This window comes from Xyrauchen texanus, chromosome 45 (assembly GCF_025860055.1).
Source record: "Xyrauchen texanus isolate HMW12.3.18 chromosome 45, RBS_HiC_50CHRs, whole genome shotgun sequence".
In the NCBI taxonomy this organism is placed as follows: Eukaryota; Metazoa; Chordata; class Actinopteri; order Cypriniformes; family Catostomidae; genus Xyrauchen; species Xyrauchen texanus.
In genome coordinates, this window is record NC_068320.1 from 20,488,522 (window position 1) to 20,500,912 (window position 12,391).

General features: G+C 43.6%; 1 protein-coding gene across 1 annotated transcript; it reads left to right on the plus strand.

Moving 5' to 3' along the window:
• The first annotated feature begins 118 nt into the window (after window positions 1-118).
• Window positions 119-5,452, plus strand: LOC127637545 (protein mono-ADP-ribosyltransferase PARP12-like). The gene is made up of 8 exons (XM_052118647.1): window positions 119-570; window positions 1,192-1,327; window positions 2,190-2,445; window positions 3,187-3,279; window positions 3,376-3,502; window positions 3,820-3,988; window positions 4,490-4,610; window positions 4,867-5,452. The coding sequence occupies exons 1-8, from the start codon at window positions 242-244 to the stop codon at window positions 4,965-4,967; spliced, it is 1,332 nt and encodes a 443-aa protein (XP_051974607.1). The 5' UTR covers window positions 119-241; the 3' UTR covers window positions 4,968-5,452.
• The last annotated feature ends 6,939 nt before the right edge of the window (window positions 5,453-12,391 follow it).

The following is a 12,391-nucleotide window of genomic DNA, read 5'->3' on the forward strand; positions in this document are numbered from 1 at the left end:
GTCTGTCTGTCTGTCTGTCTGTCTGTCTGTCTGTCTGTCTGTCTCATAATCTGAGTGATTTTATATAAGACTTTTATTTTGAAAAAAAAAAAAAAAAACTAGCATTGGGTACTTGGAATTGAACCCGTTTGCCTTTGCATTTTCCGCTTTCATTTCATCAGAAACCAAACGCAAAAACGCGGATACAAAACCATAGGCATACACACAGACAAACAGATACTGTACACAGATCTGCGCAGAAATGTCGGTCTACTCGCCGATCATACATTATGCCACCAGCATATTATGCAGCAATAAAGGCTCAATGGAGATATCTGAGCTGCACCGGAGAGTTATTCAGCGCTTTGAAATCACAGAAGAAGTGTTTTGGTACATGATTAAAAAATGCGCCCGGTTCACAGTAGTCCAGAGCAGAGCTAGTAAAGATGATGGGGAGCCCGACTGCATCGTTGCCGCGAAAACATCGCTCAGACTGTGCAAGAAATATTCCAAGAATGAATGTTACGAGTGTCAGGATTTACACCTGTGCAAGTATTTTGTTTATGGCAATTGCAGATATGGGAAGGGAAGGTAAGAAAAGGGACAGGGAGGTAAAAATGTAATGCATAATGTGTTTTTGTTCTTATAAGGACAGATGCATGAAGATCATCTACGATACTGTCATAAGCTATAATTAGAAATAACAGCAGCCATACAATCCTCTTAGTTATTAAATTTGAGTAAAATTGCATAATGTTGTATTATATACAATATAAGCCATTGAAATGTATATAGTGAATAGTCAATCAAATAACGTTTGATTGTTATCCTAACTCTAAAATATTTATTTGGTTTTTAAATATATATATTTGGCAGTTTATATATATATATATATATATATATATATATATATATATATATATATATATATATATATATATACATATATACATATACATATACATAAATACATCATATATACATACATACATATACATACACACACACACACACATATAAATATATATATGTAATCCCAATCCAGTAATACCAAATGACTGGAATTAGTCAAATGTTGTGGGAACCCTGGCTGGGACAGTGTCACTGTGTTTGTTAATCTTTTGGAATGTATGTAAGGGACACGCAGTGTTCAACATCATGTCACTCTGTACAGATCCTTGTTTTATATGGCTGTATGTTTGTGTTGGTCAGGAAGGAGTGTAAATTCTCCCATAATATTCAGTCAGAACATAACTATCCATTGCTGCGGGAGTGTACACTTCATGAACTGAATGAAGACGATCTCTTCCTGCTTCTGCTACAGAATGATCCTTCCCTTCTACCTGAGGTGAGGAAATGCAAACAGGAGCACAAAAATACATGCCTAAATGTTTCGGACTCCATTCTCACAACAGATTTCCTCCGCTATGATTGAGATATTTCTGCGTTCCAGGTGCCTCGTCTGCCGTATGAAACTTCCTTCTCCGTATCTTTCACTGCAAGCTCAGTTATGAGAAGGTTTCAGAGTAGAATAGAGCTCATGCTTGAGTCAGCGATCAGTTACACCCAAACATAGAATCTCTCAGTGTAAGGAAATTAAAGAGGTTTTTCATTTGCAGAAGTATGATTTAGGAAGATTGCTAAAGAAGTGCTTTCTCTATTGTGACCGGGATAAGGGGCTGTTTAATAATACCAACAAAACAAAGGTAAAAAAAAAAAAAAAAGAATGAAAATATCATCCAGTGAAGTTCCACTTCATCAGCCTACTGTTGGGGTCAATATGTAAATGTTGAGGGTGAAAAAAGCAAAGTCAAGTGGTGAATTGAGAAGAATTGTGATCTCTTGCGCTCTGCGTTCGGAATGAAGAGTTGCTGATGGAGACACGTTGACGACTACAGGTGTCCTAAGTGTGTATCTCCACTTTGAGTTTGGACATTTTTGTAAAAAAAAACAAAAAACAAACAAAGAAAAAAAAAGAAAGCCTGTTGATGACTTAAAGTTTTCGAGGGGAATGTCCTGTAACCCAAGAGGTAAAGTAGAATATTTTGTTGTGACGCACTGGTTTCATCTAGAACTTGCACTACTGTAACTAATTTGTAAGGCATTTATTTAGCACTTATTATTTAATGCATGAATGGCATGTGTGCTGTGCATGTTTTTTTGCATTTGATTTCACTTGCTCAGATCCACCTCGTGCTGTGTATACGCAGGTGTGTGCTCACTACAATAAAGGCACAGGCCTTTTTGGGGCCTGTACCTTTATGGAGCGCTGCACCAAGGTGCACATTTGTCAGCACTTTGTGCAAGATGACTGTCTGTTCGGCCCGAAGTGTAAACGGCAACACAGCATTGACGAAAACAGCCACAGAATGCTGCAGGAACGTGGTCTCAGTGGCGAAATCATCCACGACCTGCCCTACATATACCAGAACGTTCAACGTCTGAACTCACAAGCTCAACAAAGTGGTAGGAGACAGTCTTGAATACACATAATCTGTATTCATTTATTAATTCATAATATACAATAAAAGTGCAAAAACATTTAGGCAAAAATGATCCATAATGAGGATGTCTTCAAAAATAATGCCATAGGTAGCTCAGCGAGTATTGACGCTGACTACCACCCCTGAAGTCGCGAGTTCTTGAACTAAGGGCAATTTCATGTCTCAGGGGTTATTAAAACTGACTTCATTGTTTTATTTTTGTTTCTTTTCAAGTGCCTTTTATGAATAGATTGTGTTGTTTTAGCTTTATCCCAGACCCAGATTTTCAAGATTAAGCAATGAAAATCCAGTCTAAAAATGCATATTATTTCATGTATAAAATTATGATAATCTAAACAAAGAGTGAATTAATATAAACCATTTAAATATTTATTTTGTGAAAATTATATCTATAAATTTGTAAATATATAAATATTATAAATTATAAATATATAATTGTGTGTATTCTAAATTTGAAATTAGTCTCGACAAGACAATGAATGTGGCCATTTTATTAAAAAAAACTTTGAAAATGTAATTTTGATTAGCGTTTATTCCACCACAAAATTCTATAAATGTGCTGGAAATGACACTGTGGTGAGAGTGTGGAAGACTTTAGCACTTTGAACTTCTAGAAAGTTAAGGTGCCTGATGTTGAAGAAACACCCACCTTCATGCTAGAGAAATCATACTTGACCTGTTTATGTTATTATGTTTGTTTCAGATTTGATATCTGAACAAGGGGTCAAACCAGTCGCTCAGATAGAGAAGAATGAAATTTGTCTCCACTTCATAAGACGAAAATGCAAATTTCAGGGTTGGTTGGGTAATTTTCCTGCTTACCTGTGGTTGATTCCATACTCCTCCATTTACATAAGTAGGGTTATAAATGTTTTTTTTATTATTGTTTCAGATCAGTGCGTTCTTGTCCACTTCAATCTTCCATATAAATGGGAGGTTTATGATGGGAAAGGTTGGAGGGATTTGAGAAACATGGAGGAAATAGAGCGAGCCTACTGCGACCCCAAGAATGAACGCAGGTCAGCCATGATACATTTATAATTTAATGAACTTATACAATAATTGGTGGGTTAAACAAGATAAAATAAGTAGCATTTGGTTTGGCTGGTCATGTCAACATAGTGGCTCCCAGGAGGCGACCTGCTCCATGTAACATAAAACAGCTTTTTTTTTAAGTCTTCATCTCATGTAAATATACATGATTTTTAAAATATTTTTCAAAAGTACTATTCTTTTCTTTAGGGGTAGAACATTATTATGAGGAAAAATGACAGAGTTGACCTTTAAATCTCTCCCCCATTCCACTCTCTTGACTTATCTTTTCTCTTGGATTTAGTCCAGGCTCAAAGCCTGTGGATTTTGTGTCCATGAAAAGGGGTCGCAACCCTGTGCGGAGACTCTCAACGGTCTCTTCCATCTCTAAACCTGCCCACTACATCCTGACAACAGAGTGGATTTGGTACTACAAAGGAGATCATGAGAATTGGATAGAGTATGGCCAACCGGTGAGATGGGCTTGTATATTTATATCTGTATTTAGAAGCAATACTGGACTGTAATCTGAGAGCTTTTATATTTAGGATATGTTACAAACATGTACGAACACCCCTGGAGTCGGGAGTTTGAATCCAGGGCATGCTGAGTGACGCCAGCTAGGTCTCCTAAGCAACCAAATTGGCCTGGTTGCTAGGGAGGGTAGAGTCAAATTGGGTAACCTCCTCGTGGTCGCTATAATGTGGTTCACGGTCTCGGTGGGGCGCGTGATGAGTTGTGCATGGATGCCGTGGAGAATAGCGTGAAGCTTCCACGCGTGCTCAACAAGCCACGTGATTAAATGCACAGATTGACGGTCTCAGATGCAGAGACAAATGTGATTCGTCCTCCGCCACCCCACTATGCCACCACAAGGACTAGGAGTGCATTGGGAATTGGGCATTTCAAATTTTGGAGAAAAAGGGGAGAAAATCTTTTTAAAAAAACAACTGCGTTTCTGTTGTCTATTTTAGGATGATAAACAACGTATGACATCCATAACATCGCAGGAGCTGGAGAAAGCTTATTTAGAAGACAGCACTGCAGAAGTTCCTGTCATTAAGGGCAACAGGCATTACTATATCAGCTTCCAAGGTTCGTCACATATAAAATCCCCTTCTATTTATTGCTAGTAATGCTGATTAAAAATATTATAAAATATATATACAGGATATTTAATATTTGTATATATGTGATGTATAATATATATATATATATATATATATATATATATATATATATATATATATATATATTAGCCCAGTGTCTCTTCTACAGTTGACACGTTAAGGTGTATATTTTTCATGAACACATTTTGGCGATGATGTCAAAGTGTCTGCTGTTTTTACAGATATGTATCAAAGGAACCCCAAACACAACACAAAGAGAAGAGTGCTTAGACGACCACGCTTTGTGTCTATCAATGAGGTGGAGAGTAAAGCAGCCCAGTGACAAACCACACACACACACAAACATACTGTGTTTACATACATTAGAAGAGACATAAAAATTCAGAGTTGCTGTGCTTTAGATTCTTGTCCTTGGATATAAGTACTCACACACCCTCAGATCATGCTCAAAGCACTCCTTAATGAATACAAAATGTAACTGCTTTGAATGAAATATAATAGAAATATTAATAAGAAGGAATATTAAGTAAAAGTATAAGGTTCTGTCTTTGCATTTCACCTCCATCTTTGCCTATTTATAAAAAAAAAAAATATATATATATATGTATATATATATCAGTTACTGCTTACATGAGAGTGTCCTTTCCTCCAATGTACAGGTTTAGATAATGTGACTTTAGCATCTTTTTATCTGTTGGATTTTCATGCATGGATTTGTCTGTCATGCCTTTAGTGAATGTGATACCTTTATGTGGTGATATTGATCAGCCCATGAGGTTCAAACTTGCACTTTTTTTATCACATGTATCTATCAATAAAAAAAAAATATTTTTTTCCTCTTTTGACACTCATTTGACAAAAAGGCTGGCTTTGCCAGTTCTACTAAATGGTCATTGCAATCTTCTACCAGTGAGTATTGCCAGGATTTGAAATTAAAGTTAATGGTGTGCCAATATTTTATTGACTATAATATTATAATATGTTAACACTTTACAGTAAGGTTCTATTTTTAAACACAATGCATTAGGTATCATGAACTAACAATGAACAGTATTTCTTTACAGCATTTATTAGTCATGGATAATGTTATTTTTTTCTTTTAATACAATTGTTCTTTTGTAAGTTCATGTTAGGTCATAATGCATAAAAGGAATATTGTGAAAGAGTGGTTCCCTATCGAGAGGTCTCTCCTACTGCGTAAGTAGCTTACGCTATGGGAAAACTCCGTTTCTTGAGAAATATTGAAGTCTTTATGTAAAACGCATTGCAGCTGCACAGCAGACAGTAATGAGCGAGGCAGCTCGGTCATTGGCTGTGCTGTGGCAACTGCTCGAACCAATGACGGGGCGACTCTGAACGCGCGACCAATGGTGGTTCGCGCGCTCAGAGCCTGCCGAAATTAGCATAGCCAGGCTATATAATGGGCACCCCGTCATACGAGTTCCTTTAGATTTAATCTCCTTCAGCGAAGACCTCCTCTTCGCTGGATCCTCCGGATTGTTGGAGTCTTTCGCCCGCCGTTGACAAGCCTACAGCAGGACTGCTAAGAGGACGCCGGCGCCTTCAGCCGCCTTCGAAGCCTTCTGCCACGCCAGTTAAGAGAAAGGATATAGTGACGGCGCGCATCACTATATCCTTTTTACTAAGCTACTTTGCAAGTGTTCGCCTTTGCGACACTTTTTGTATTTAGTAAAAGAGCAAATTCGAGGCGTTGTTCCAAATGCCTTCGACCTGCGCCTCGTGCAGAGGCCTTCTTCCTGACAGGGACCGTCACATTATCTGCACTCGCTGCCTGGGACCTGACCACGCAGAAGCTGCTTTCACTCGAGGCGGATGCCCCGAATGTGACTCCCTGGGCCTCAACGAGCCACGCTCGCTCGCCGCCTGCCGCGAACGAGCCTGCTACCACCGTGCTGCCGTCCCTCTGTTCGAGCCGCGAAGAAAAAGTGCCGCTCACGGAGGCCGCCAGAGCACGCGGACTTCAGTGACGTCACGCCGGGCCAGTCCCCGCGTGCTTCACCACCACCCGAGAACTCCCCGCCGCCAATCCAATTCACGCAGACGGACCAGCACCCCTCCAACAGAACGGTGGGTCTCATCTCGTTTGGCGCGCCAGGGGACGACGGTGAAAAGGATGACAGCCTTTCCAATTGGCGCTGCATCCTACGACTGGCCGGGATCGGTCTTCGACCCCGCGCCGTTGACATTAGCGGACACGGGCACCAGCACGGTAAGAGAGTTCGCTGAACGCTTCACTGCAGCGAGCAAAACGTGGAAATGTCTGTACAGCAGTCAATGGGCCAGTCACAGAACTCGCTCACCTGCAATCAAACGCCGTTTTCACGGCAACACAGAAATCACAAAAAGAGTCATTTTCTGCCTGTGTCACTAAGGGGTCACGTGTCCGCACTAAAGTGCGCACTCCCACATATCAATACTGTCCAAACAGTGCTGAATACTTTCCCAGCTCGAGCTGGACGCCCCATAAATGTAGATTGTGTGCCTATTGTCATGTATGCACCACTACACACAAGCACTGTTCCCACAGTTATAAACACTTCCCCAGTAAAAGCAGGAAATACTATAAATGTAGCGCGCGTGCCTGCTGTCCTGCACGCACCCCTACACACAAACACTGTATGCATGGCCAAAAACCCGCCGCTAGCGGAGGCTTTATGAAAGTGGCGCTGCCTACCACAGTAGATGCACCCCCACCCATAAGCCTGCCCATACAGTTCCAAACAGATCTCTGGCTCACGCCGTGAGCATCACAGATGTGACGCTGCGAGCAAGAAACTCCCGCTAAGAGCGGAAGCTTTATGGAAGTGGCGCGCGTGCCTATTACAATGTATGCACCCCCACCTGTAAACACTGTCTATACAGTTTCAAACATTTCTCCGCCGCGAGCATTACGGAGATAGCGCGTGCCTGTAATCTCACACGCACCCCTGCACTCGGCACTCAACACAGCTGCTCAGCTGCCACGCTTCTGAGAGCTGTAAGCTCAGTGTTAGCACATTTTCTGCCTGTGTTACTAAGGGTCACGTGTCCACACTAAAGTCGCGATTCCCACAGTTACAAACACTGTATGCATGGCCAAAACACCCGCCGCGAAGCGGAGGCTTTATGAAAGTGGCGCTGCGTGCCTACTACAGTAGATGCACCCCCACCCATAAGCGCTGCACATACAGTTTCAAACAGTTCTCTGTCTCATGCCGCAAGCATCACAGATGCGACGCTGCGAGCTAAGAAACTCCCGCTAAGAGCCGGAAGCTTTATGAAAGTGGTGCGCGTGCCTATTACAATGTATGCACCCCACCTGTAAACACCGTCTATACAGTTTCAAACATTTCTCCAGCTCACGATCGCGAGCATTACGGAGATAGCGTGCGTGCCTGTAAGCTCACACGCACCCCTGCACTCGGCACTCAACACGGCTGCTCAGCGCGCACCTGCGCCTCTGGGAGCTGTAAACTCAGTGTTAGCACAAGGCAATTTGCCGGTGGGGCCCATACGCCACTGCGACACGCCTCCAGCCTACATTCAGCCCATATCTGTGCGAGCAAAAGCCTGGGAAAAAATCCCGACATGCCAAAATGGGTTTTGAACATAATAAAACACGGTTACTCACTTCAATTCGCCAGAGACCACCCCGCTTTTCAGCGGTGGTCGAGACGAAAGTGAGGAAAGATGTGTCACATGTTCTATGCACCGAGGTGCTCGAACTGATAGAGAAGGGCTTATAGAAACTGTTCCTCCCTCTATGAGCTAGGCGGGTTTTTACAGCCGCTATTTTCTCGTCTCGAAAAGGATGGTGGCCTCCGCCCCATCCTAGATCTCAGACATCTGAACAAAGCTTTTATGATTCAGCTCGTTCAGAATGTTAACAACCAAACATATCCTCGCGCAAGTTCGCCCGGGGTTGGTTTCTATCAGTGGATTTGAAAGACGCTTTCACATTCCGATAGCGCCTCATCACAGGCCTTTTCTGAGATTCGCTCGAGGGACAGTCATACCAGTACACAGTACTACCATTCGGCCTATCATTGGCCCCCGTACATTCACTAAATGTATGGACGCGGCACTTTCCCCTGAGACAGCGGGAGTGCGAATACTGAATTACCTCGACGATTGGCTAATCATAGCACAATCAGAGGGTCAGTTAACGACGCACAGATCTTGGATTATCAGCCATCTAGAATGCCTGGGTCTGAGAATCAATTTTGCAAAGAGCGTGCTATCCCACAGCCAGAATATCTCTTCTGGGAATAGTGCTAGACTCAGTGCAGATGACAGCGCGCCTCTCATCAGAGCGTGCGCTCTCTATTCGACGCCTTGCAACATCATTCAGAAAGGGCGCGCGCGCCCCCGTCAAACAATTTCAAAGAATGCTCGGTCTCATGGCCTCGGCATCAGCTGTACTCCAGCTAGGATTGTTGCACATGCGTCCTCTCCAGCGCTGGCTCAAGAGCCGTGTCCCCACTCACATGTGGCGCTCGGGCCACCTTTTTGATCAGAGCGAATCACGGCTGTATAAAAGCCCTGACGCCCTGGAAAGCCATCAACTGGTATCAAACCGGCGTGAGTCTGGGCGTGAACACGCGGAGAAAAATTATCACGACAGATGCCTCCAAAATAGGATGGGGGGCCCTTTACGAGGGCAGGCCTGTCTCCGGCTTTTGGTCAAACCCGGAAAAGCGCCTACATATAAACTGTCTGGAAATGAAGGCGGTCGCCTTGGCTCTCAGAGCCCTGCTTCCGTACCTGAAAACGAACACGTCCTGGTCCGAACGGACAACATGACGGTAGTTTCAGTATATAAATCGCCAGGGTGGACTTAGGTTGAGCTCCCTGCACTCTATGGAGGGCCCTCCATGCATGGCCCCTCAACGGGTTCCCGAGAACCTCCCCAGTGGAGTTTTGAGAACCATCACTGAGGCGCGAGCACCCTCTACGAGGCTCTTATATGCCCAAAAGTGGAAAGTGTTCAGTGACTGGTGTGATACCAAGAGCTTGAACCCCAAATCATGTGAGATACCAAGTGTACTCGCCTTTTTGCAAGAGCTGCTGGAGGCGGGCCGCACACCCTCCACGATCAAAGTCTATGTGGCTGCCATAGCGGCGTCGCACAATCCTGATAAAGGACATTCATTAGGGAAAAACGATCTAATCATTCGTTTCCTAAGAGGCGCTAGGAGGATGAACCCTCCTCGCCCCCCCTCTGTGCCGATCTGGGACCTGGCCACGGTCCTGGACGCACTCAAGAGTGCCCCGTTAGAACCTCTCCGAACCGTGCACCTTAAACAGCAAAACTGCGCTCTTGCTGGCGCCGCTTCAGTCAAGAGAGTGGGCTGACCTGCACGTGCTGTCATCAAGCGCTGCTTGCCTGGAATTTGGACCTAACGACTGCAGAGTTGTCCTTAGGCCAAAGCACGGGTATATTCCTAAAGTGCTCTCCACACCCTTCAGAGCACAGGTGATATCTCTGGCAGCTTATCGTCCCCAGCAGGCGACGCTAATTTACTCTGCCCCGTCAGGCGCTCAGAGTATATTTGGAACGCTCTGCCCTGTTCAGACAGACGGAACAATTATTCGCGATGCTTTGGCGGCCGCACTAAAGGTCTCGCAGTCTCAAAGCAAAGAATATCGCGCTGGATAGTGGATGCTATAGCTTAGCTTATGAAGCCAAGGGCCTTCAATGCCCCTTAGGTGTCAGAGCTCACTCTACGAGGAGCATGGCCTCCTCGTGGGGTTGGTCGAGTGGGATACCCATTTAAGATATTTGTGCGGCGCGGGCTGGGCCTCGCCTCGACATTTATCAGGTTTTATAACCTACAGGTCCCCTCATTGCATTCCAACATTCTATCAGCCTGACTGTAGAATGGACTGGAGTATGTATATGCTGAGCATTATCTCCTCCCTTATAAGGTCCGTCCCTGACCGACTTAGAGGATTTTTTATGCATATCAGTACATTGAAAAATGCATTCCAACATTCTATCAGCCTGACTGTAGAATGGACTGGAGTATGTATATGCTGAGCATTATCTCCTCCCTTACAAGGTCCGTCTCTGACTGACTTAAAGGATTTTTTTATGCATATCAGCACATAGAAAACTCAGTACATAAGATATGTGCTTGTGTTTGTACTATGAGTGCCCCACTATGGACCACCTTGGAAGGGCGCTCTATACTATCCCATTGTGTAGCTCGCCGTTGGCCGGCTCGTGGAATAATCACTTTGCTTTAAGGCTCAGGCATCTGCCTCTGGCTTTATAGAGCGAAGTCAGCACGCACGGCGTTTTACATGGTGTTCCCATAGCGTAAGCTACTTACGCAATAGGAAAGACCTCTCGATAGGGAACTACTCGGTTACTAACGTAACCTCGGTTCCCTGAGAGGAGGGAACGAGTATTGCGTAAGCTGCCGTGCTTTTTCTTGGTCAGTTCGCTTCAGTCGATTGAACCTAAAGGAACTCGTATGACGGGGTGCCCATTATATAGCCTGGCTATGCTAATTTCGGCGGGCTCTGAGCGCGCGAACAGAGATTCCTAACCTTAACCGCATTGAAAGTTTTTGGGATGTGCTGAGAAGACTTCCCGTCATCAATACAAGATCTCAGGCTGAAATGAATGCAACTCTGGACGGAAATAAATGTTGTGACGTTGCACAAGGTTGCCAAAACAATGCCACAACGAATGCACGCCGTAATCAAAGCTATAGGCAGTCTATCAAAATATTAAAGTTTGCAAAACAGGCAGGCAGTGCATAATACGATATAAAATAACATTATAAACGTATTTTTTTCTCTTCTCTTTTTTTAGTTATTTATTCATGTTAGGCACATTTGGAGGTTTGAATAGCCAGAGTGTTTGAACTACACCTTGAATGGTTCTTTTAAAATTCAGATCAGACGCGTCTGAGGGTTGTTGAGTGATCATGCTGTGAGCCAATACGATGGCTCACTTTTTCTATACATTTATTATGAATAAATCCAAGGGGTGGGTCATTTCCCAACGTAGCAGCTATCGATAAGGCAGCATATTTCTCAAGTGTGGAGTATTTTATCCCAATGAAATGGACTTGCAGTTGCCAACAATATCTTTAAGACGCGTCTTTCATATTTAAGATGTGCGTTTTCAAATAGCTGATATGAAGAGGACGGGATGTTGGCAGAAGGGCCGTGCATGGAAACATCAAGACATGCCGTGTAACCTCTTCTGCTCAACAATATTTTTGCTAGAGACCGGGAAATAAACCGCGTACACGCGCATACGAGCAACCCGATCGCGTGCAGTATTTGTATGAAGCTGCCTGGATAAACATGTGATATGATAAAAAGATGACCGGAAATTCTTTATTTTGTCAAAATTTTCCCCACATGTATACGTATTAAACGCTGTTTGTTTCGTCGGATTTGATTACTTGAGTCAACAACATCGATATTCTGTATTTATGGCCGAATTGTCATCATGATATCGGGTGTGTAAAAGGGGCGCGCGCGTGAGCCGCATCCGCGCGAGGTGCATCTCAACATGACAGGTAATGGAAATGACATCGTGCCATTTACTTTCTAATTCTTTACATGTGAGAATCTCATTCAAATATATCATAAGTGTGTTACATACGATTTGAGTTTTGTTTTAGATGATAGATGCCGCTTCTACGAGGCTTTCCTCTCTTATCTTCGACCTGGTGTTATCTCTATGCGCTTAGTCCGTTCCCATACCCGCCCTTTTACTATCTG

Bases quoted from the DNA above. Each gene is read 5' to 3' on its own strand.
- LOC127637545 (XM_052118647.1), top strand. From the start codon at position 242: ATGTCGGTCTACTCGCCGATCATACATTATGCCACCAGCATATTATGC. The intron at 2,446-3,186 runs GTAGGAGACAGT...TGTTTGTTTCAG, and splicing joins CTCACAAGCTCAACAAAGTG to ATTTGATATCTGAACAAGGG. The intron at 3,989-4,489 runs GTGAGATGGGCT...TGTCTATTTTAG, and splicing joins GGATAGAGTATGGCCAACCG to GATGATAAACAACGTATGAC.